Source organism: Panthera uncia (genome assembly GCF_023721935.1).
Source record: "Panthera uncia isolate 11264 chromosome B3 unlocalized genomic scaffold, Puncia_PCG_1.0 HiC_scaffold_1, whole genome shotgun sequence".
Lineage (NCBI taxonomy): Eukaryota > Metazoa > Chordata > Mammalia > Carnivora > Felidae > Panthera > Panthera uncia.
In genome coordinates, this window is record NW_026057582.1 from 74,304,983 (window position 1) to 74,325,471 (window position 20,489).

The 20,489-nt window shown below is 50.1% G+C and overlaps 1 protein-coding gene across 2 annotated transcripts in view; it reads left to right on the plus strand.

The window, feature by feature from the left end:
• The window catches only part of TEP1 (telomerase associated protein 1), a 40,153-nt gene extending 20,136 nt beyond the window's left edge, over positions 1-20,017 (plus strand). For both annotated transcript variants that reach the window (XM_049613204.1, XM_049613205.1), the window contains exons 17-55: positions 294-353; positions 1,257-1,415; positions 2,088-2,264; positions 2,494-2,614; positions 3,199-3,323; positions 3,586-3,699; positions 3,794-3,911; positions 4,071-4,265; positions 4,385-4,560; positions 4,647-4,803; positions 4,916-5,095; positions 5,544-5,636; positions 5,931-6,063; positions 6,220-6,370; positions 6,618-6,751; positions 6,961-7,049; positions 7,309-7,423; positions 8,060-8,303; positions 8,496-8,619; positions 9,430-9,554; positions 9,679-9,778; positions 9,991-10,146; positions 10,293-10,505; positions 10,711-10,864; positions 10,971-11,183; positions 11,809-11,969; positions 12,211-12,324; positions 13,536-13,643; positions 14,009-14,141; positions 14,222-14,298; positions 14,669-14,801; positions 14,940-15,076; positions 15,227-15,351; positions 16,643-16,786; positions 16,938-17,034; positions 17,948-18,053; positions 18,159-18,364; positions 18,468-18,572; positions 19,026-20,017. In XM_049613204.1, the coding sequence (XP_049469161.1) occupies positions 294-353; positions 1,257-1,415; positions 2,088-2,264; positions 2,494-2,614; positions 3,199-3,323; positions 3,586-3,699; positions 3,794-3,911; positions 4,071-4,265; positions 4,385-4,560; positions 4,647-4,803; positions 4,916-5,095; positions 5,544-5,636; positions 5,931-6,063; positions 6,220-6,370; positions 6,618-6,751; positions 6,961-7,049; positions 7,309-7,423; positions 8,060-8,303; positions 8,496-8,619; positions 9,430-9,554; positions 9,679-9,778; positions 9,991-10,146; positions 10,293-10,505; positions 10,711-10,864; positions 10,971-11,183; positions 11,809-11,969; positions 12,211-12,324; positions 13,536-13,643; positions 14,009-14,141; positions 14,222-14,298; positions 14,669-14,801; positions 14,940-15,076; positions 15,227-15,351; positions 16,643-16,786; positions 16,938-17,034; positions 17,948-18,053; positions 18,159-18,364; positions 18,468-18,572; positions 19,026-19,148 (5,395 nt within the window). In that variant the 3' untranslated portion in view covers positions 19,149-20,017. The remainder of the gene's footprint in view (positions 1-293; positions 354-1,256; positions 1,416-2,087; positions 2,265-2,493; positions 2,615-3,198; positions 3,324-3,585; positions 3,700-3,793; positions 3,912-4,070; positions 4,266-4,384; positions 4,561-4,646; positions 4,804-4,915; positions 5,096-5,543; positions 5,637-5,930; positions 6,064-6,219; positions 6,371-6,617; positions 6,752-6,960; positions 7,050-7,308; positions 7,424-8,059; positions 8,304-8,495; positions 8,620-9,429; positions 9,555-9,678; positions 9,779-9,990; positions 10,147-10,292; positions 10,506-10,710; positions 10,865-10,970; positions 11,184-11,808; positions 11,970-12,210; positions 12,325-13,535; positions 13,644-14,008; positions 14,142-14,221; positions 14,299-14,668; positions 14,802-14,939; positions 15,077-15,226; positions 15,352-16,642; positions 16,787-16,937; positions 17,035-17,947; positions 18,054-18,158; positions 18,365-18,467; positions 18,573-19,025) is intronic.
• Positions 20,018-20,489: the final 472 nt, after the last annotated feature.

A 20,489-nucleotide genomic window follows, 5' to 3' on the forward strand; every position in this document is an offset into this window, starting at 1 on the left:
TGTCCAGTGCCAAAAGATAGGTTTTCATATTTCCTCTCTACCCCCACTGGAGCTTGGGGCATTCCCACTCACCAGATGCCTTCCATCTCTGCCTCCTACCTTGATTGCACTTCAAATACTAGAACCTTCTCTGAAGTCTTTAGCCTAGCTCCATACCCCTTTGTAGGGGTCCATCCCAGCCCCCACCTAGCACATGACCCTAATTAAACATGCAGAGGTGGGGTATCCATCCTAGAGCGCAGGGACTCTGTGTTCCTGGCACTGTTTCTAATGGTTGCTTCTTCCTTTGCCAGATTATCAGATTCAAATCCCAATGACGTGACACTCTCAGGCTGTAATGACGGGATCCTGAAGTGAGTACAGAATGGACGCACAAGGGGTTGGGGGCTTTGTTAGAACGTCTTTCAGAGATTACTTGTGTCTTCTACTCCACTTACTTCTGTTTTTAAGCAAGATAGAAGTTTATTCCTCTTTTGCCACTGTCCAGATGTAGCAGCAGCAGAATGTTACAGGGACCCAGACACCTTCTATCTTATTGTTCCACCATCCTCAAATACTCTGCTTTCACCTCACGGTTCAAGACTGCTGCTCCAGCCCCAGTCATCATTTTTGCATTACATCTAGTAGGAAAGAGGAGAAGGGGACAGGGGAGGTTGCACTGTTCTCTTTTAAGGGAACAACGCAAGGGTTGGTCACATCATTTCTATTCATTCTTTGCCGCCTCTGTTCCATTCTTGATCCAGAGTAAATCTCATGCTAAATTTATTTATAGATGCCAAATTTACAGAAACCTTTTAACTTTGTCTCTATGCTTAGCCTTCTCATTTACTTGTTTTCTCTCTCCTACCTTTTCCTTTGTATGCCTCCATCGCCCCCCAGCTGCTAGTAGGAAGCCTCAGGCCCATTCCTCCTCCAGAGAGCTTTCACAGCTGATACAAAGCTGATCAAGCTCTGAATGGGATGGCCTTAGTCTTTAATCTTTAATCTTACCCTTTGCCAGCCTAACTACCCCTGGCCCAACAGAAAGCCCATGATGACCATGCTAGAGCTGGGTGTCTTCTCTGTTCCTTCATCCCTGTAGTTCTGCACCCCTGTTTATTTTAAGTCTACATTCACTGCTTATGGTTGTCTTCTTAAGGGGCTCCAGTTAACTGGGTGACCTACCTCTCTATATCTTTGTCCCCTGCCCCCTTGGAAGACCTGCCTGATTCTGACTCTGGTATTCACTCTTACTTATTTTGTTATATTTATGTCAGGTTCATTGCAGAGCGTGGAGTCTCCTGTCTTCTAGAGCACGTGGGGCAAATGGACAAAATATTCAAGATTCCACCACCCCCAGGAAAGACTGGGGACCTGTCTCTCCGGCCACTGGAAGAGGTCACTCTAAGCCCCTTGGCTCTGATTTCCCAGCATGGGTTAGTCTATGTTTCTATACCTTTGTGAATCGGGAGACACTGTGGTCAAAACCTGCAGAAATTCTGGTGGCTGCAGTTCTGGCTGTGGAGATGCTGTTTGTTCTACTCACTAAGTAGAACTCATCTCTTTCCCAGGTAGGGATTTCCCTGACGGAGGAAGTTGTCAGATAGTGAGCATACTACTTTCTCTACCTGGGCAGGGGGTCAGATGTGAGGCGGGCAGCAGGCAGCGGGCAGCATGCACTGTGGACATACAGCCAGGGCTCAGGCAGAGGGCTTAGGAGAATAGGCTCTGGCTTTCTCATCACAGCTTTGCCAAGTAGTAGCTTGAATCTTGGGCTAGTTGTTTTTAATTTCTTAAAAACTTTAGTTTTTTATTAGTAAAATGGAAATAATGATGGTGCTTACCTCACAGAATGGGCAAATAGTAAGTGCATAATAATTAGCTGACAAAGAGGGATATGTGAGAAATGGCAAGTAGGGTTTAAGTTCCAGGGCTCTGCAGGAGAGGCTATAAGCAGGTTATTCTCTGGAGGCCTGCTGGACCTCCCCCTGGCATCTGTCATACCTTACTTGTACTGGCTTGTGCTGAAGGATGTGCTCAGCCGCATCTGTGGAATTGGGTTGTGGGGCTGATTGCTAGAGTGAGCCCAAGCCTCTGCTTACCCCCAGATGGCGCAGCATCAGGCTTTTCATTTCCTCCACTTTCCGGGACATGCACGGGGAGCGGGACCTGCTGCTGAGGTCTGTGCTGCCAGCATTGCAGGCCCGAGCGGCCCCTCACCACATCAGCCTTCATGCCATTGACCTGCGCTGGGGCGTCACTGAGGAGGAGACCCGGAGGAACAGGTGAGGGGGCCACAGAGAAGAGCTGGGACAGAGATGAGGGGCTTGAGTGGTAGAATTGAGGTGGGTAGGGTTGAGGCTACAAGGGAGTCTGAGGGCCTAGGGCAGGGGCTGCTATTTGGATGCTAACAAGAGCAGTCTGCCTTTACTTGGCTCAGTTTTGAGCCAGGGCCCTATCTTCCTATTTATACCTGTATTCTCTGATCCAATGCCTCCATAACCATGTCTGCAGACAACTGGAAGTGTGCCTTGGGGAGGTGGAGAACTCGCAGCTGTTTGTGGGGATTCTGGGCTCCCGCTATGGCTACGTTCCCCCCAACTACAACCTCCCTGACCATCCTCACTTCCGCTGGGTAAGGCAGGTTGGGGGTTGGAGTGGGGTCTGGGGAGGAAACAAAGATTGGGACAAGTGTGGAGAGAAGCCACAGTGTGTCAGGAACCTTGGGACTAGATCTGAGACTTGAAGGTGAAACCCAGGCAGAAGGTTCTGCAAGCGGCCAAGTCATAGATGAGGGAATTCCTTTGAGAAGTACCTCCCAGTTGGCCAAGGGATGCGAGAGGTAAGAGGGTAGGTCTGTTTAGGGTTTGCTATCAGACGGATCTGGGTTCTGATCTCCCTTCTATCATTTATAGATTGTGTGACTTTGTGGGAAACGGCTTATCCTAACCTAGCCTCAACTTCCCCATGTATTAAAGAGGAACAGTGGAGTCTATACTGTAGGGTTACTATGAGGATTAGAAATCTATTTTTAAAAATGCTCAACATGTGACAGGCATTCAGTACATGTTAGCTACTAGCTGTGTTTTGTTGGCTTGTGTCTGGAGGGAGGGAGGAATATTGCTGAGATGCAGGAACCCTAGGGTCTTGGTAGGTCTCAAGGGAGGGGTCAGTGTGACCTGGGACTGAACCAGCCTGTTCTCTGCCCTCTCCCTGCAGGCCCAGCAGTACCCTCCAGGTCGCTCTGTGACAGAGATGGAGGTGATGCAGTTCCTGAATCGGGGCCTTCGTCAGCAGCCCTCTGCACAAGCTCTCATCTACTTCCGGGATTCTGGCTTCCTCAGGTACCTGCTGTTGCTTCTGGACCTCGCAGGCTCAGGGGCCAGATCTTCTCTCTCCATAGCATTCAGAGTACAGGAGGGGGAGCTAGAAGAGAGTACAAGGCTCAGAAAGCTTGCCTTGCAGCACCAAATAAGCCTTGCCGCTGAAGCCAGGTGATCTCTGCTTGCGGAGTTTTAGGGAACCACAGCCAGGTCTGATGGTTGGGGCTGAAGAGAGGCTGGGGTCTGAGTGTAGCCTCACTTTTGGGGTATCTTTGGTGGTCAGCTGTGTCCCAGATGCATGGAAATCTGACTTTACTTCTGAGTCTGAAGAGGCCGCACATCGAATCTCAGAACTGAAGAGCTACCTGAGCAGACAGCAAGGGATTACCTGTCGTAGGTGAGCTGGGGTGGGGGTGGGGTGGGTAGAGAGCAGAATATATGGAGGGGGGCCAGGCCCACTCTGACTCTGCTTGTGCATGGTTCACCTGTAGATACCCCTGTGAATGGGGGTGTGTGGCAGCCGGCCGGCCCTATGCTGGGGGGCTGGAGGAGTTTGGAAAGTTGGTCCTGCAGGATGTGTGGAATATGATCCAGAAGCTTTACCTACAGGTCAGCAGGGGCGCCCATGGCCAGGGTAGTGGAGAGAAGGTAAGGTGGTCTGGGTAGTCCTGGATGGGAAGTAATTTGGTGGGGGCTCTGTGAGTTTTCAGGTCTGGGGTTCCTGAGGGGCATGGAAACATTATCAGTCACTGTCCCATGTGTCCTCAGCCTGGGGCCCAGCTGGAACAGCCAGTGTCCATCCCAGATGATGACTTGGTCCAGGCCACCTTCCAGCAGCTGCAGAATCCATCAAGTCCTGCCCGACTGCACCTTCTTCAGGACACAGTGAAGCAGCTAACGCTGCACCGAGGGAGGCTGAGCCTGGTGACCGGGCAGTCAGGACAGGGCAAGACGGCCTTCCTGGTACATAGTCTCAGAGCCCCGGGCAGGAGGAAGTGAGGGCCATGTAGGCTAAGGAAGCAGGGCACAGGGAGTTGTGCATGTAACAATGTGACCATGTTTTCTCTTTGCTGTCCATGCAGGCATCCCTTGTGTCAGCACTGCAGGCTCCTGATGTGGCCAAGGTGGCCCCGTTAGTCTTCTTCCACTTTTCAGGGGCCCGCCCTGACCAGGGTCTTGCCCTCACCCTGCTCAGACGCCTCTGTGCCTATCTGCATAGCCAACTGCAAAAGCCAGGTGCCCTCGCCACCACCTACCGGTGTGTATCCCCCATTGGTCCAGCCTTGTTGATTCCACATGATGCCACCCTGTATCTCCCTCTCTCACTGATCCTGGTCCTTACAGGGGCCTGGTATGGGAGCTCCAGCAGGAACTGCTGCCCAAGTGTGCTCAGTCCCTGAAAAGTGGCCAAACCCTGGTGTTGATCATCGACGGGGCTGACAGGTTGGTGGGTCAGCATGGGCAGCTGGTCTCAGACTGGATCCCAAAGACACTTCCCCCGGTGAGTGTGAGAAGGAGGTGGGGGTGGGATGCAGTAGTGGGGACGAGGGCTCTCCAGCCTTCTCCTCTTCTTTTTCCTTCTACCTTCTTCTCTTTATGCCCAAATATCACAGCGGGTGCACTTGGTACTGAGCGTGTCTACTGACGCAGGCCTGGGGGAGACCCTGGAGCAGAGCCAAGGTGCCCATGTGGTGGCCCTGGGGCCTCTGAAACTATCTGCCCGGGCCCGGCTGGTGAGAGAGGAGCTGGCCCTGTATGGGAAGCGGCTGGAGGAGTCACCTTTTAACAACCAGGTTGGATGTGGGCCAGGGCTGGAGTGTGTGAGGCCCCAGGGTGCTGAGGCTGCTAGCTGCCCCGTGCAGCCCTACTGCTTTGTTTCTGCAGGAACTCTGTGCCAGGGGATGCTGTTAATAAGATAACCAGGATTCCTTATAACACCAGCCAGCCTTTTTCCCCTAGAGATAGCCTCCCGGGGTCCATCCCAGTGAGGGGAGGAGTAAGGCTGTGATTCTTGGGTGGGGTGGGCTGAACCACAGGGGCTTTCCAGAAAGTAGGGCTGGCTGGCAGAGCAGTATAGCAAAGGGATGGCTGTGAGGTGATGCCATCAGGTCACTGCTGGGGATTCTCAGAGGAGGAACTGCCCTGCAGTGGGCTGGGTGCTTGGGGTGGAGCTCAGGGGGGTTGAGGACTGGCTGTGGCAGGCTCTCTGCTCCCCACACTGAGTCCCCTTCGTCTTGTCAGATGCGGCTGCTGCTGGTGAAGCGGGGATCATCCCTGCCACTCTACCTGCGCTTGGTCACGGATCACCTGAGGCTCTACACGTTTTATGAGCAGGTTGGTTGAGAATGTAAACCCTCACCACTTATTTTCTAAGTCCTAATCCACTTCCCATTCTTCATTCAGCTCCTTTCACCCCCATCCCTCTACTTTTCGTACCCTGTCCTGTGTCATCTTGTAATCACCATTCCCCATCTCGACTCACCACTACCCTCACTTCTTTCCCACTGTTTCTCTTCCTTTTCTCATCCTTTCCCATGACTTCTCCAGCTGCCCACTCCCCTCCCCACAACGAAAGCCACCTCTTCTCCTCCCCTCACTGGCTAAAGCCCGGTCTCCGTCCTCTCCCAGGTGTCTGACAGACTCCGGACCCTGCCGGCCACTGTCCCCCTGCTGCTGCAGCACATCCTGGGCACCCTGGAGGAAGAGCATGGCCCTGATGTCCTTCCCCAAGCTTTGGCCACCCTTGAGGCCACACGCAGTGGTCAGTGGTTGGGATGGGCTGGGAGAACGAGAGTTCAGGGGTTGGATGACCTTGGTTCAGTTGGGGTCTCCGTGAGCAGTGTGAGGAGGAGCCAGGTGTCATGGGATGGGTATGCTGTGTGGTTTGGTGAGGGCCTCAGAGAGCTGGGGTTTGCAGGTCTCACTGTGGACCAGCTGTACGGAGTGCTGAGTGCATGGCGGATACTTCCCAGGGGAACCAAGAGCTGGGACGAAGCAGTGGCTGCTGGTAACAGCGGGGACCCCTTCCCCATGGGCCCATTCGCCTACCTCGTCCAGAGTCTGCGCAGGTACAGCTGCCCCCAGCTGAGCTCCCACCAACCTCCTGTGCCTTCACATCTTTGAGCCAGAACCCCATGTGGTCCTTTCTTCATTCCACCCTCCCCTCAGTATAGGCCCTGACACACAGGCCCTGAATGGGTTGCCACTTAAGTTACCACTATATGGGATGGGAACGGGAGTCCACAGCTGTGCCAGGTACTCACTGACAGGCCCCCTTCCCTCCTCTCCTGCTCTGTTTCCCTCACATGAGGACAGTTTGCTAGGGGAGGGCCCCCTGGAGCGCACCGGTGCCCGGCTCTGCCTCCCTGCTGGGCCCCTGAGGACAGCAGCCAGATGTCGATACGGGAAGAGACCAGGGCTGGAGAAGACAGCACACACCCTCATTGCAGGTGATTGGAGCCCAAAGTGACCCCGGGGCACTGAGTGTGGGGCCTATACCCGGAGGCCAGGACCACCTACTGGTGCTCCCCATCAGCTGGCCCCTCACCTGCCACCCCAGTGAGCGAATGGCTTTTGCGGTAGCCTATGGAATACGATCTTTGGAGATGCTTTAGGGCTGAGCCCATCTCAACGTCTGTTCTGTGATCCACACCTGCAGCTCAGCTCTGGAAGACATGTGACCCCGATGCCTCGGGCATCTTCCGAAGTTGCCTTCCTGAGGCTCTGGGAGACTTGCCTCACCACCTGGTTAGTCTCGAGATCCCATAGACACCTTCTCCCAAGCAGCTGCTTTGACTGTTCTGAGACCCCACTCCCTCTTGACTGCACCATCACCACTACCATGATGCCCCTCTACCTTTCTCCTTTCAGTTTTCCTGCCCTCTTCCTTGAGGTCCTTTGTCCCAGCTCCTAGGTTGAGGTCCTGGCTGCACAGACAAGGTCTAAAACTAGACTATTCCTCCTCACCTGCCTCTTCATATCCTAATGAATCCAATGACCTTCCCAGCTCCAGAGCGGGAACCGTGACCTTCTTGCAAAATTCCTCACCAATCTCCACGTGGTGGCTGCACATCTGGAACTGGGTCTGGTCTCTCGGCTCTTGGAGGCCCATGCCCTCTATGGTGAGAGGTGGCTTCTCTGAGATCTGGGCCTCCTGGGTGTGTTCATGGGGGGTCTGCTCCGGGGGAGGTATAATGCAAAGAACAGTTAAATTTCTCTTCTAGGTTAAAAATGCCAAAGGGGTAAGCAAGTAATTTTCAGGGGACCTTCTGCCCAGATCTCTTAGACCAGAGGTTTCCAAACATTATTTAATAGGTATAAAATTACCTAGGATTGTTGTTCAAACTGCAGATCTCCGGGTCCCCAGATTCCATTTCCCTAGGTCTGGAGTGGGGCCTACGGCTTTGTACGTCTAATGGGTGTTCCTGATGTGGGGTCAGGAGACTTTGAGACGACATCTTATTTTATTTTTCTCTTTTTTACTTTCTAAAATTTATTTATTTTTTATAATTTACATCCAAGTTAGTTAGCACATGGTGCCACAATGATTTTAGGAGTAGATTCCTCACTGCCCCTTACCCATTTAGCCCATCCCCACTCCCACAACCCCTCCAGCAACCCTCTGTTTGTTCTCTATATTTAAGAGTCTCTTATGTTTTGTGAGACGACATTTTAGACACTGCCTGACATACTTGGCTAATGGGGTTAATGGGGGTCTAGGCTAGCCCCCCCAGTGACACAGTGCTTCTTTTCCACAGCTTCCTCAGTCCCCGAAGAGGAACCAAGTCTTCCTGAGACTGACACTGCTGTGTTTCACACATTCCTGAGGCAGCAGGCTCCAATCCTCAACCAGTACCCCCTGCTCCTGCCCCAGCAGGCAGCCAACCAGACTCTGGACTCGCCTCTTTGCCACCAGGCACCCCAGCTTTCCCAGCGGCGTTGGCGCCTCCAGCACATGCTACGATGGTTGAATAAGCCCCACACCGTGGGGGGCCGGCAGAGGTAAGGCCCTTGGCCCCAGATGCTGGTAAGCCCACCAGAGAGCAAGCTACAGTCCTTTTTGAAACTGGAGAAAAAAGGACAGACCAAAGTCACTGTGGAGAGGGGGATTCAGGGACAGAAATGCAAACACGAGTTTCCATTTGCTTCCTTCCCTGATTCCTCATTTCCTCCCTTTCTTGCTACTCTCTCTAGCTCCAGCCTGTCTCTGACAGTTTCCTCATCTCCCACTGCAGTGACCTTGTGCCCCAGGGGGCAAAGAGCTGCTGTGGGCACAGCCAGTGGGATGGTTTACCTGTTGGACCTGAAAACCTGGCAGGTATGATGCTCAAGGCGGGCAGAGTTTGCCTCCAGAAAAAGCCTCACAGATTAGGCAAGCCAACCCCACCTGTTTTCACCCTGTTTGATTCAGCAACTTTTATTTCCTCACATCAGATCAAAAGCTTGGTCACAAAATCAATCATGCTTTCCAAATATTTGCGTCACACCTTCCATTCAAAGTTGTACTGAGGCTGTACTGTACTAAGCATCACAAGGAAAACAGGGGTAGGACATTGTCTTTGCCCACCAAGTGGTCAGTTTTGTTGAAAGATATGACATACAAGGGGAAAAGGAACCAAAACATAGCCGGTACTTACCGGAGAACAGGGACAGACAAGGGCAGGCATTCCAGTTGAGTGAAAGGCATAGGGGAGAATGTTTCCTGGAAATTGCTGGAATGAGTAGAGGGTGCTTAAGGGATAGTAACAGCAGATTAGGCTGCAGAGGTGGGTCCCACAGCCACAACCTCTCTCTGCTTCCCACCCATATCACCCCCCCACCCCCATAGCATGCATGCATGTAACACCATTCCCTCCTCAGACCCATTAAAATCTTCTGTGACTTGGGGATACTTATGGGGTTTGGAGTAGGAGAGACTTTGTGGCCCCACTTGAACCTGAGCTTGGCCGACATCTGGAGTTGGGTCCAATGCTTTTTACTTTTAACAAGCATTCCTGGTGTGGGGACAAAGGGCCACACTTTCTCCAGCCCTTCTTGCCTTGGCCTCCTTTTTGATTGGGGCTTGGAGTGCTGGACATTGGGGGGTCAAGGAAATGTCCTGAGCATACTTTCCTGCTCGTTCTCACAGGAGGAGAAGTCTTTGGTGAGCGGCTGTGATGGGGTATCCTCTTGCTCATTCCTCTCGGACAGTGCCCTCTTTCTCACTGCCTTTAATGGGCTTTTGGAGCTCTGGGACCTGAAGCAAGGTTGTCGGTAAGGGGTCCCTCCCTCATGTCTGGGAGTGAGGGCCTTCCCTGCTTGTCGGGAGCCCCCAGGGGAGAAGAAAGAGGAGGGAGGCCAGGGGCCCCAGGAGCCTGACTTTGTCTCCCTGGGATAGGGTGCTCCAGACCAAGGCTCACCAGTACCAAATCACCGGCTGCTGCCTCAGCCCAGACCGCCGACTGCTGGCCACCGTGTGCCTGGGAGGATGTCTGAAGGTAATGACCAAGGGGCTGTGGTAGTCAAAGTGGCCTTAACTGCCAAGTCAGCCCCGTGAAGTTGTTTTCTTTGTGAGGCAGAGCTGCTGACTGCTTAGCTGGGGGAAGCCTTCCCTGCTGAGGGCAGGGGACTGGATAAGGTGGCTTCTGGGACTGTGATGCTCAGGCATCTGTACTCAGCATCTAGACTCCTCTCCTTCTCTCTCCTTCAGCTGTGGGACACAGTCCGCTGGCAGCTGGCCTTCGAACATACATGTCCCAGGCCCCTGAACTGCATTACTTTCCACCCAGAAGGGCAGGTGATAGCTATAGGCAGCTGGGCTGGCAGTTTCAGCTTCTTCCATGTGGACGGGCTCAAAGCTATCAAGGTGAGATGGTCCTGTGTAGCCCTGGGGGAGGAAGCTCAAGAGGGTGGGAGCAGAAGATGTGGAGTGACGGACACCCACGTTCTGTTTCACTTTGGGCTTGTGTTGAGAGCAGTTCCCGACATTTCCATTTCTACCTCCTCGTGTAGGAACTGGGAACCCCAGGAGCCTCCGTCCGTACCTTGACTTTCAATGTGCCTGGGAGGGTTGTGGCTGTGGGTCGGCTGGACGGGACGGTGGAGCTGTGGTCCTGGCATGAGGGGGCACGGCTGGCTGCCTTCCCTGCCCACCATGGCACAGTGGCCGCTGCCCTTTTCCTGCGCGCTGGGTGCCAGTTACTGACAGCCGGAGAGGATGGCAAGGTCAGGTTGCAGAGGGCTGGTGGTGGGTTCTGAGGAGGGGGTACGAAAGGCAGGGAATATTTGGGTAAGGGTGGAGCCTTTGTCGGGGAGACAGGGGAGGAGCTTAGCTGGTGCAAGCTACAGGGAGAGGGGTGCAGTTGTGTGTGCGAGCAGCTCTCCAGAGAAGACTCTTTGGAAGGAACAGAGACCTGTTCTTGGCCCTCAGGTTCAGGTGTGGTCCGGATCTCTGGGTCGGCCCCAGGGATGCCTTGGTTCCCTTCCCCTCTCTCCTGCCCTCTCTGTGGCTCTCAACCCAGATGGCGATCGAGTGGCTGTTGGGTACCGAGCAGATGGCATTAGGATCTATAAAGTTGCTTCAGGTACTGAAGAGAGAGAGGATGGGGTGTTTGGGCCTTTGGAAAGAACATCCCTACCCTGAATTCCCTTTTGGAATGTGTTACTCTATGTTTTCTGGTCATTCTCTAGGTTCCCAGGGGGCTCAGTGTCAAACACTAGATGTGGCAGTATCGGCACTGGCCTGGCTCAGCCCTAAGGTGTTGGTGAGTGGTGCAGAAGATGGGTCCCTGCAAGGCTGGCATCTCACGGAAAGTTCCCTTCAGTCCCTCTGGCTCTTGTCCAGATACCAGAAACCCGTGTTGGGACTGGCCACCTCCAACGAACTCTTAGCTTCTGCATCAGGTACTGCTGGGTGGGCAGTGAGCAGCTTTCTTTTAAAGATGCTAATAGTTTCCCTCAATTTATATGTGTATGCATACAAGAAAATACACACACATACTTTTTTTTTTTTTTTTTATAACTTTGAAAGTGGTTTTAAATGCATTTATCTTACATAAGCAGTCTAGACTATTTCTTCTTATTTCCTAGCCCTGATTCTGGGACCTCTTTGTAATCCCTATAATTCTTTGAGTTTCTGCCCAGTGGGACACTTTGCTTTGTATAGGAATGATATTCCCTTATGAGGAGAGATGTTGAGGTGAAAATGAGGAGAGAGGCCTTAGTCCTCTCTAGGTAGGAAGCTTGGTCCAAGTAATAGTGGGCACTTGAGAAGAGGAGGGTCTGGAGGTGTAGCAGGGAGTTAGACAGCTGAAGATCGAGAGCTGGGAGTCCCCGATATTCCTGTCCTGTGAACTCATATGATGACTAACCCCCTATTCAGGCTTTCCACAGTCTATGACTCACTGCTTTTCTCCCTGGAGCTGTGCCATGGGACATCGCCCTCGCCCCGCATGATTGCCTTTGTCTTTGGGGTCCTGTCACACTTCCTCTTTCAGAGAATCTTCCCTTCTCCCTATTTCCAATGCAGAAGATTTCACAGTGCGGCTCTGGCCAAAGCAGTTGCTGACACTGCCCCAAAAGGCAGAAGACTTTCCCTGTGGCACTGAGCTCCGGGGACATGAGGGGCCTGTAAACTGCTGTAGCTTCAACACTGATGGAGGCAGGCTGGCCACTGGGGGCAGGGACCGGGTGAGCCACAGGGGTCCTCCCGCCTTGGGCCCCACAGCCCCGCTGGTCCCTGGATTCCTCAACAGCCTATTTCCCATTGCTCCCTAAGGCATTTTGTTTTGCCATATCTCTTTTGCCGCATCTGCCCACCATCCCTTCCTTGATATCCCCTTTCCCTTTAAAATTTCTTGCCCCAAATGGCCCTGGTATTCCTGCCTCCCTCCTGTGGTCCTGACTGCCCCCTCTCTTGGGACCTATCCAGAATCTCTTCTGCTGGGATGTGCGGATGCCCAAAGCCCCTGTTCTGATTTACTCCTTCTCTGCTTGTCACCGTGACTGGGTCACTGGCTGTGCCTGGACCAAAGACAATCTATTGGTAAGGGAAGAGGTGGGGGTGGGGCAGAGCTCAGCAGGGTTCCTGGGGGAGGACAACACTGTCCATCTCATCCTATTTCTAACACCCATTTATAATAATAGTAATAGCTGACATTTATTGAGCACTTAGTATGTGCCAGGCATTGAACTAAGCTCTTTGAATGTCTTGCCTCTTTTACTCTTTACAATTCCTTGTAAAGCAGATACAGATACTACTATTATCTCTTTCACAGACAAGGATATAGAGCTCAGATAGATTAAAGAACATTTCTAAGGTCAGGTAAGTTATGAACTGAACCAGTAAACATAAGAAAGCCCATGCACTTGGGGTACCTGGGTGGCTCTGTCAGTTAAGCATCTGACTTGATTCCAGCTCAGGTCATGATCTCATGGTTCGTGAGTTTGAGCCCCACGTGGGGCTCCGTGCTGACAGTGCAGAGCCTGCTTGGGATTCTCTCTGTCTCCCTCTCTGCCCCTCCCCTGCTCATGCTCTCTGTCTCTATCAAAACAAATAAACATTAAAAAAAAAGAAGAAGAAGAAGAAAAGAAAGCCCGTGCTGTTAACAAGAACACACACTGTCTCCCTAAGGATTTAGTGTGCCCTGTCCCTGCAGTTAAAGGCTATTGCTATGATTTCTTTAGTCCTAAGGCAAAAAACAAAAAAACAAAAAAAAAACCAACTCAAATTATGCACTCAAGGTTGGTAAAACCTAGTGTTCCAATGCAGAGTCCCTATATTATTCTCAAGAAGAGATGAGAAAGGAGTATCAGTTGAATAAACTTGTCATATCTGCCCTGTCCTTGCCTTTTAGGCAGCTGGATCTTTTCTTGGCATTGCAGACTTTTCACCTTTGTCTGGGTTTGTTGACTGACATTATATTAATAACAAGGACAATAGCCCCTATTTATTCAGTGCTTAGTATGTGCTAGGCAGTGTGCTAAGTCCTAAGTCCAGGCAGGTGCATTAGCCCCACAGCAGCCATATGAGATAGATACACTGTTATTATCCTTATTGAGTAGATAAGAATTCTAAGGCTTAGAGACATGAAATTATCCCAGGTCACAAAGTAAAGTATGGCAGAGCTAGGATTTGAACCCAGGACATCCCATGTTCTTAATCACAAGCCTTACTGCTCCTCCCCAATATTATAAACACACAAAAATGCTGGAACCATGCTGATAATCCCATTCCTCCAACCTCTGACTCTGCAGGTCTCCTGCTCCAGTGATGGCTCTGTGGGGCTGTGGGACCCAGAACTGAAACAGCAGCTTGGCCAGTTCCTAGGTCATCAGAGTGCCGTGAGCGCCGTGGTAGCCGTGGTGAGAAGGCAGTGGAGAGCTCAGTGGGGGCTCTAGGAAAGCTAAGTAGGCTTTGGGACACTGGGTGCCTTGGGTATCTAATCTCAAAGGTAAAAGAAGTATAAAGAATGAGATACTCGGGCCTGGATTAGAACCGATCTAGGATATTGAGGCTGAGGGTTGGTGTGATGGGAGGAAGAGGGCAGCTTAGTATCTGGACCTCATGCAGGATTGCAGTCCTGAGCCACCCAGACTCTGTCCCTGCATTTTCCTCACTCTTTGACAATGCCTAAGCCTTTAGTGGTCTGCCCTCACCTCCTGGTAGGAGTCACACTCCCCATATCCTGCTCAATAGGACTCTGTACTGATCCTGTGCTCTGGGGCAGGAAGAACATGTGGTGTCTGTGGGCCGAGATGGGACCTTGAAAGTGTGGGACCATCAGGGTGTGGAGCTGACGAGCATCCCTGCTCACTCAGGACCGATCAGCCACTGTGCAGCTGCCTTGGAGCCCCAGCCAGGTAAGGGATTGTCAGCCCCCTTCCCTCCCTTTCGCCCATGCTTCTTCCCTTCTTTTGACTTAGTCTCTGTGCCTTATCAGCTGGGCAGCCTGGGTCAGAGCTTCTAGTGGTGACTGTTGGACTGGATGGGGCCACACGGTTGTGGCATCCACTCTTGGTGAGTTCCCTGAAAGGACGGGGGTGGGCGGAGTGGAGGGGGTATAGTGGAACAGCCTTTTGTTGTGTTGACATTCCTGTGCCTCCCCCTCCCCCCACTGCTGGGCCCACCTCCATCCTTTCCTCCTAGGTGTTTCACTTTTTTTTTTTTTTAATGTTTATTTATTTTTGAGAGAGAGAGAGAGAGAGAGAGAGAGAGTGAGTTGGGGAGGGGCAGAGAGAGGGAGACACAGAATCCAAAACAGGCTCCAGGCTCTGAGCTGTCAGCACAGAGCCTGTGCAGGGCTCGAACCCACGAACTATAAGATCATGACCTGAGCTGAAGTCTGACTGACTTAACTGACTGAGCCACCCAGGCACCCCCCTCCTAGGTGTTTCAAACACACACCCTCCTGGGACACAGTGGTCCAATCAGTGCAGCTGCTGTTTCAGAGACCTCAGGCCTCCTGTTGACTACCTCAGAGGATGGTTCCATTCGGCTCTGGCAGGTACCTAAGGAAGCAGGTGAGTGAGTCATGGAGCGAGGCAACATATGAAAGAGGGGTGTGTTCGTGGGACCATGAAGGTCAGGGTGGCCTGATATCTCCTCTTTCATCTCAATAGTGGTTCAGCTTCTAATGCATCACTTCCTTCCTTCTCCAGATGACAGGTATATGCCCAGGAGTCCTACAGCCATCACTGCTTTGGCCTGGGCCCCAGATGGTTCTATGGCAGTGTCTGGGAATCAAACTGGGGAACTAACCTTGTGGCATGGAGCTAAGGCTGTGGCCACAGCACAGGTATGTTGGGGCAACCTTGGTTCCTTGTGTATGTGAGTTCTGGCTGTGCATGTAGTGGCACGTGCTGGGGTAAGAGGGATGTCTGGGAGTGGAAGGAAGGTTAGTCCTGGCTCCTCAGGAATACTGAAATGGACCTGTTGTGTTCTCAAGGCTCCAGGCAGCATCAGTGCTCTGATCTGGTACTCAGCACACACCTTGATTGTTCTCAGTGCTAATGAAAAAGTCAGCGAGTGGCAAGTGGAATTGCAGAAGGGTTCGACACAGAGAAATTTCAGGTGAAAGGGGGCAGCTGGGTTAATGTGATACCACGGTGGTCTCCTCACACCCAGGATTTTGAGCAAATCACTCCACCTCTACTTCTGAACTAGGAACTAACAGGATGTTAGTAAGTGGGGAAAAGACCCTGGGAAATTGTTTTTGGTTCCTCATCATGTCAATTTAAATAATAATTACCAAGTGCCTACTTTATGCTAAGCTCTGAACCAGGCAGTATGAACAAGATTGAAAATCCTTTTTTTTTTTTTAAGTTTATTTTTATTTATTTTGAGAGAGAGAGAGAGAGAGCAGGGGAGGGGCAAAGCGAGAGGGAGACGATATCCCAAGCAGGCTCCACGCTGTCAGGCAGAGCCAAATGCAGGGCTTGAAGTCATGAACCGTGAGATCATGACCTGAGCCGAAATCAAGAGTTAGACACTTAACTGACTGAGTCACCCAGGCACCCCTGAAATTACCTTTTAATTAAGGAAGCACAGTGGAAGAATGTGCACTTAAGTAAACCACCAGCAACATGCAGAGTGGTTAGTGCTATAATGAAGAGAGAAATACATAATTCCTGGGGGTGCAGAATTTGAGAAATTTATGGTGTACAAAAGAGTTGCTGTTTGATGTTGGGCTTAAAGGATGAGCAGGAGTTTTCTAGACCCATAAGGGAAGGGAATGATGTTTCAGGAAGAGCAAGTAGCATTAACAGAAAGCAAGGAGGCATGAGAGTGCATGGTATATTCTGGGCACAGCCAAATGTTGGGTTCTTGGTGAGAGTGGGGGTGGGGGTGTCGGGGAATTTGGATTGAAAAGATAAACTGGGGCCAGGTTGTGGAGAGCACAGTGCTAAGAATTTTGAACAGAATAATGATCTGAAATTGAGGAAGAGGATTCTAGTGGCAGTATGGAGGATGGATAGTAGTAGAAAGATGTGAAGGGCAGGGAGATCACCTTTACATTAGTTGTTCTAGTCCAGGGAAGAAATAATGTGGGCCCTGAGCTGGGCAGTAGGATGCAAAGTGGGGAGAGAGGTTTAGGCATCTGTAACAAGTAGAATCCGCAGTGCTTATCAACCAGGATGGAAGGAAAAGACAGGCATGTAAGAGATTCTTAGTTTGGGCAGGTAAGGAGATGGTGATAATGAATACTGACAGAAGGAAAACAGAAAGAGGAAGAGAATTCATAGTGAAGGTAATGCATTGTGTTTGTACTTCACTCCTAAGGAATTCATGGGGAGCAGAGGAGCCTGAGAGAGGGGGACTAAAATAGGAACTTTCTGTCTCATGTAACTTTTTTGTGCTCCAGTCTTCACCTGAACCGAGTTCTGCTGGAGGACTTAGGGTTCCTGACAGGTGTGGCCCTGGCCCCAGACGGTCACACCCTCATCTTGGCCAAAGCAGATTTGGAGTTGCTGCACATGAAGCCAGGGGATGCTCCCTCTATAATCTGGTAGGATCCAAAATGCTGTTTCCTCTCAGGCTACAGAAAGAGGAAAAGTGGGTTAGTGGTTACCCTGAAGTTTGGTCTAACTTAGAACAAAATACTGGGATCTCATAGAGAGATGTTCATGGGTTTGCCTTCTTTCTTTCTTATAAACCAGGAGCGGCTTTACAGAATATCCTATTATGTTGTCTACCCATCAAGACTATGGTGTGTTTGTCCTACAGCTAGGGAACTCTGGAGTTCTTTATTTCATTGTAAGTCCTATTTGAGTATGTATTAAAATGAGCATTTGTCCAGGGCCAATATATATATACATATATATTTTAATATTTGTTTATTTTGGGGAGGGCGCAAGTGAGGGAGGGGCAGAGAGAGGAGGGATAGAGGATCTGAAGCAGGCTCTGCCCTGACAGGCTGATAGGGTCCAATGTGGGGCTTGAACTCACGAACTGCGAGATTCTGACCTGAGCCAAAGTCAGATGCTCAACAGGTGCCCCCCAGGACCAATATTTTTAAAACCTTGGGACCATGATTGAGGATAAGAGGAAGGGAAAGGCATTGGTTCTAAATTCCCTTCTCTTCCTTCAACTGGAGCATTCTATAGTGGGTTTCGGCTTTCCTATGAGGTTTTTTTGATACAAAAAAGGATTCTAGTTTTAAAAAGATCATGGGAAACCATCAACATAGGAGTTTTCTTAATTGCATTTTTTAATGTCTCTCTTGCCTTGCCACTGCAAGTACTAATATCTGGAACAAAACAGACATATCTTATAGACAGTACATGGGGTGAAAGAGGGCAGACACAGAAGGGTACATGCTCCATGATTTCATTCAAATGAAGTTAAAGAACAAGCAGAAGTAATTTACAGTGATAACTCAGAATGTTGTTAGCACGGGGGGTGGGGGTGCTCTGGCATTGACAGGGAAGGGACGTGAAGGCAAGTTTCCAGGGTGATGGAAATGTTCCGCAGTTTGATCTGAGCAGTGATTACATGGATGTGTACATGTGTAAAAGTTCATTCAGACATACATGTAAGATTCATATGCTTTACTGCATCTAAATTACAGTTAAGAAAAGTTCTCAACAGCCCAGAGCTGAAAAGAGTTGCTTTGGCTGGATAGGGTCAAGTGCAAGTAGGCTAAACAAAATGAGCCATCCTTTCACAGAGGCAAAAGGAATCAGGAGAGTTTGAACAGAGCCTGAACTTTGATCTGACCTTGGAGAATCCAAATGGGACCCTAGTGTTAGTAACTCAGGCCAAACCTGAATCTGGTGAGTGTGATGAGTGGACTGAAGGAGTCTGGAGATGCCTTGTGGGGGATGGTAGGTCCTTCAAGGCTGGAAACCTAGCTCGAACCTCTGCCCTTGAAATGGCAGAGTCGTCATATTTGTGTGCCAGTTCTGATGGGATGCTATTGAAACTCGCCAAATGCACCCAGGAAGGAGAATGGGACACAGGTGACATCTGGCAGAAAGAAGCAGAAATGCCTGAAACTCCAACTCCAGGGACAGAGCCATCTATGAATGACAGCATAGATAGCTGGTCACCGCCCCCACAGCTAAAGACACAGCAGCGTAGAAAGGTGAGTTTGAGGGAAGGATCACAAATAGAGGGAAGGAGGCTCTAGGTCTGACAGACTGATGCTTCCTAACAGCTCACCATACCGCTTCTCCTTTCCCTCCAAGATTCACTCGGGCTCTGTCACGGCTCTCCATGTGCTGCCAGGGCTGCTGGTGACAGCCTCAAAGGACAGAGATGTTAAGCTGTGGGAGAGACCCAGTATGCAACTGGTAAGTGCATATATGTGTAAGAAGGGCTAAAGGATGTCACAAGAGAGGAAACTTAGGCAAAGAGTGTACAAAAGATCAAAAATCTGGTTTCTTCTGTCTTTGCTATGACGTGCAACTGACCTGTTTCCAGATTAAAGGCATTAATGTGAGGGGCACCAGAGTGGCTCAGTCATCTAGGCATCTGACTTCAGCTCAGGTCACGATCTCACTGTTTGTGAGTTTGAGCCCCACGTCAGGCTCTGTGTTGACAGCTCAGAGCCTGGAGCCTGCTTTGGATTCTGTGTCTTCCTCTCTCTCTGCCCCTACCCTGCTTGTACTCTGTCTCTCTCTCTCTCTCAAAAATAAACATTAAAAAAAATTTTTTTTAAGGCATGAATGTGAGAGATAAACAAGTTAGTAAAGAGGCCCTAGGCTTGTAGCCCTTATCTCCCCCTTTTCTGTTCCCCGTTGTAGCTGGGCCTGTTCCAATGCGAAGGGGCTGTGAGCTGCCTGGAACCTTGGCTGGGCCCTAACTCCACCCTGGAGCTCGCAGTGGGAGACACACAGGGCAATGTGTACTTTCTGTCCTGGGAATGAAGGCAGAGACACCACTGTGCTAGAGATGCAAAGCCTGAAGATACCAGTGGCTACTTTCTTGATTAAATTTTAAAAATAAAGTGTCAGAAAACCTCAAGTGCAGTCTTGCCTATGCTCTGAAGTGGATGTGGACCAAGAATATGGGAGTTCTAATGTTTTTTTTTTTCTGATTTAACATTAATTCTTATTAGAACTGCAAGAAAAAGAACCAAATCTATAGTAGACATTCTTTGAAACCAGGCTTTAGAAATCTTCTATCATTTGCTAACCCCAGGATCCTAAGATACCATTCCTGCCAGTAGGAGGGATGAGTGATGTTGGCCAGCACTTAGTGTGAACAGAGAGCTGAAGACCTCTCACTTAGTCAACAAAGAATAAGAGGGGTGCCTGAGTGGCTCAGTTGGGTAAGCATCTGACTCTTGATTTCAGCTGAGGTCATGATCTCACGGTTCATGAGATCGAGCCCTGTGTCAGGCTCTACACTGATAATGCGGGGTGTACTTGGGATTCTCTCTCTCTCTCTCTCCCTAAATAAATAAATAAATAAATAAATAAATAAATAAATAAAACATTAAAAAAAACTAAAAGAAGAAAGCATAAAAGAAGGAAGAGTGAGTTGAAAGTGCCCAGTTAGGGCATTTAGAGAGAACATTAGGCTCCACTCATAGAAACGGTGTCTTCTATGCAGAACTACCTACCCAGCTAAGAGATGAAAAGCCAGGCCACTGAAACTACAACGAGACTTCTGGTTTTCACACCCTCTGACAGAGCAGCAGCAGCCATTTGACTTATATACATTTGTCAATATAGTAATTTGCATTCTTGGAAGAAATCACAAAAGTGTATCTCTCAAATTGAAGTTCACACAGATTAAAACAAATGAAAAGGTAGAATAATTATATCAATGGACTCACCAGGGACTGTGATCCTTCTAAGCTCTAGAACCTTATTTTCCTGTAATTCTATCTTATGGGAGAGGAAGTTCCCTGAGGCCCTTTCTAAGGGTTAGGGAAAGGTTAAAGATCTATGTCCCAAGAATTCCAGGACTTGTATATGAGAAGCCGAGATTTTGTCCTGGTTGGTAAGGTTCTCTTAAAGAAATACCACTGCACTCTGACCTAGAAATGAGTTTTGTGGATTTGGGGAGTTGAGGGGTACTGAGTTTTGTTCTCATTGCACCTTGATTCTAGGTTTTACATGGAGAAATCACCTGAGGGACTTTTTCCTTACCTCTACCAATGCCTCATGGTCTCCCTCAGCCAGAGGATAAAGACATAAGAAATGCCATCAGCTGATGTCTTAATCATAGGTCATGCTTCTGTCTTTTCTCATGTGCCTCAT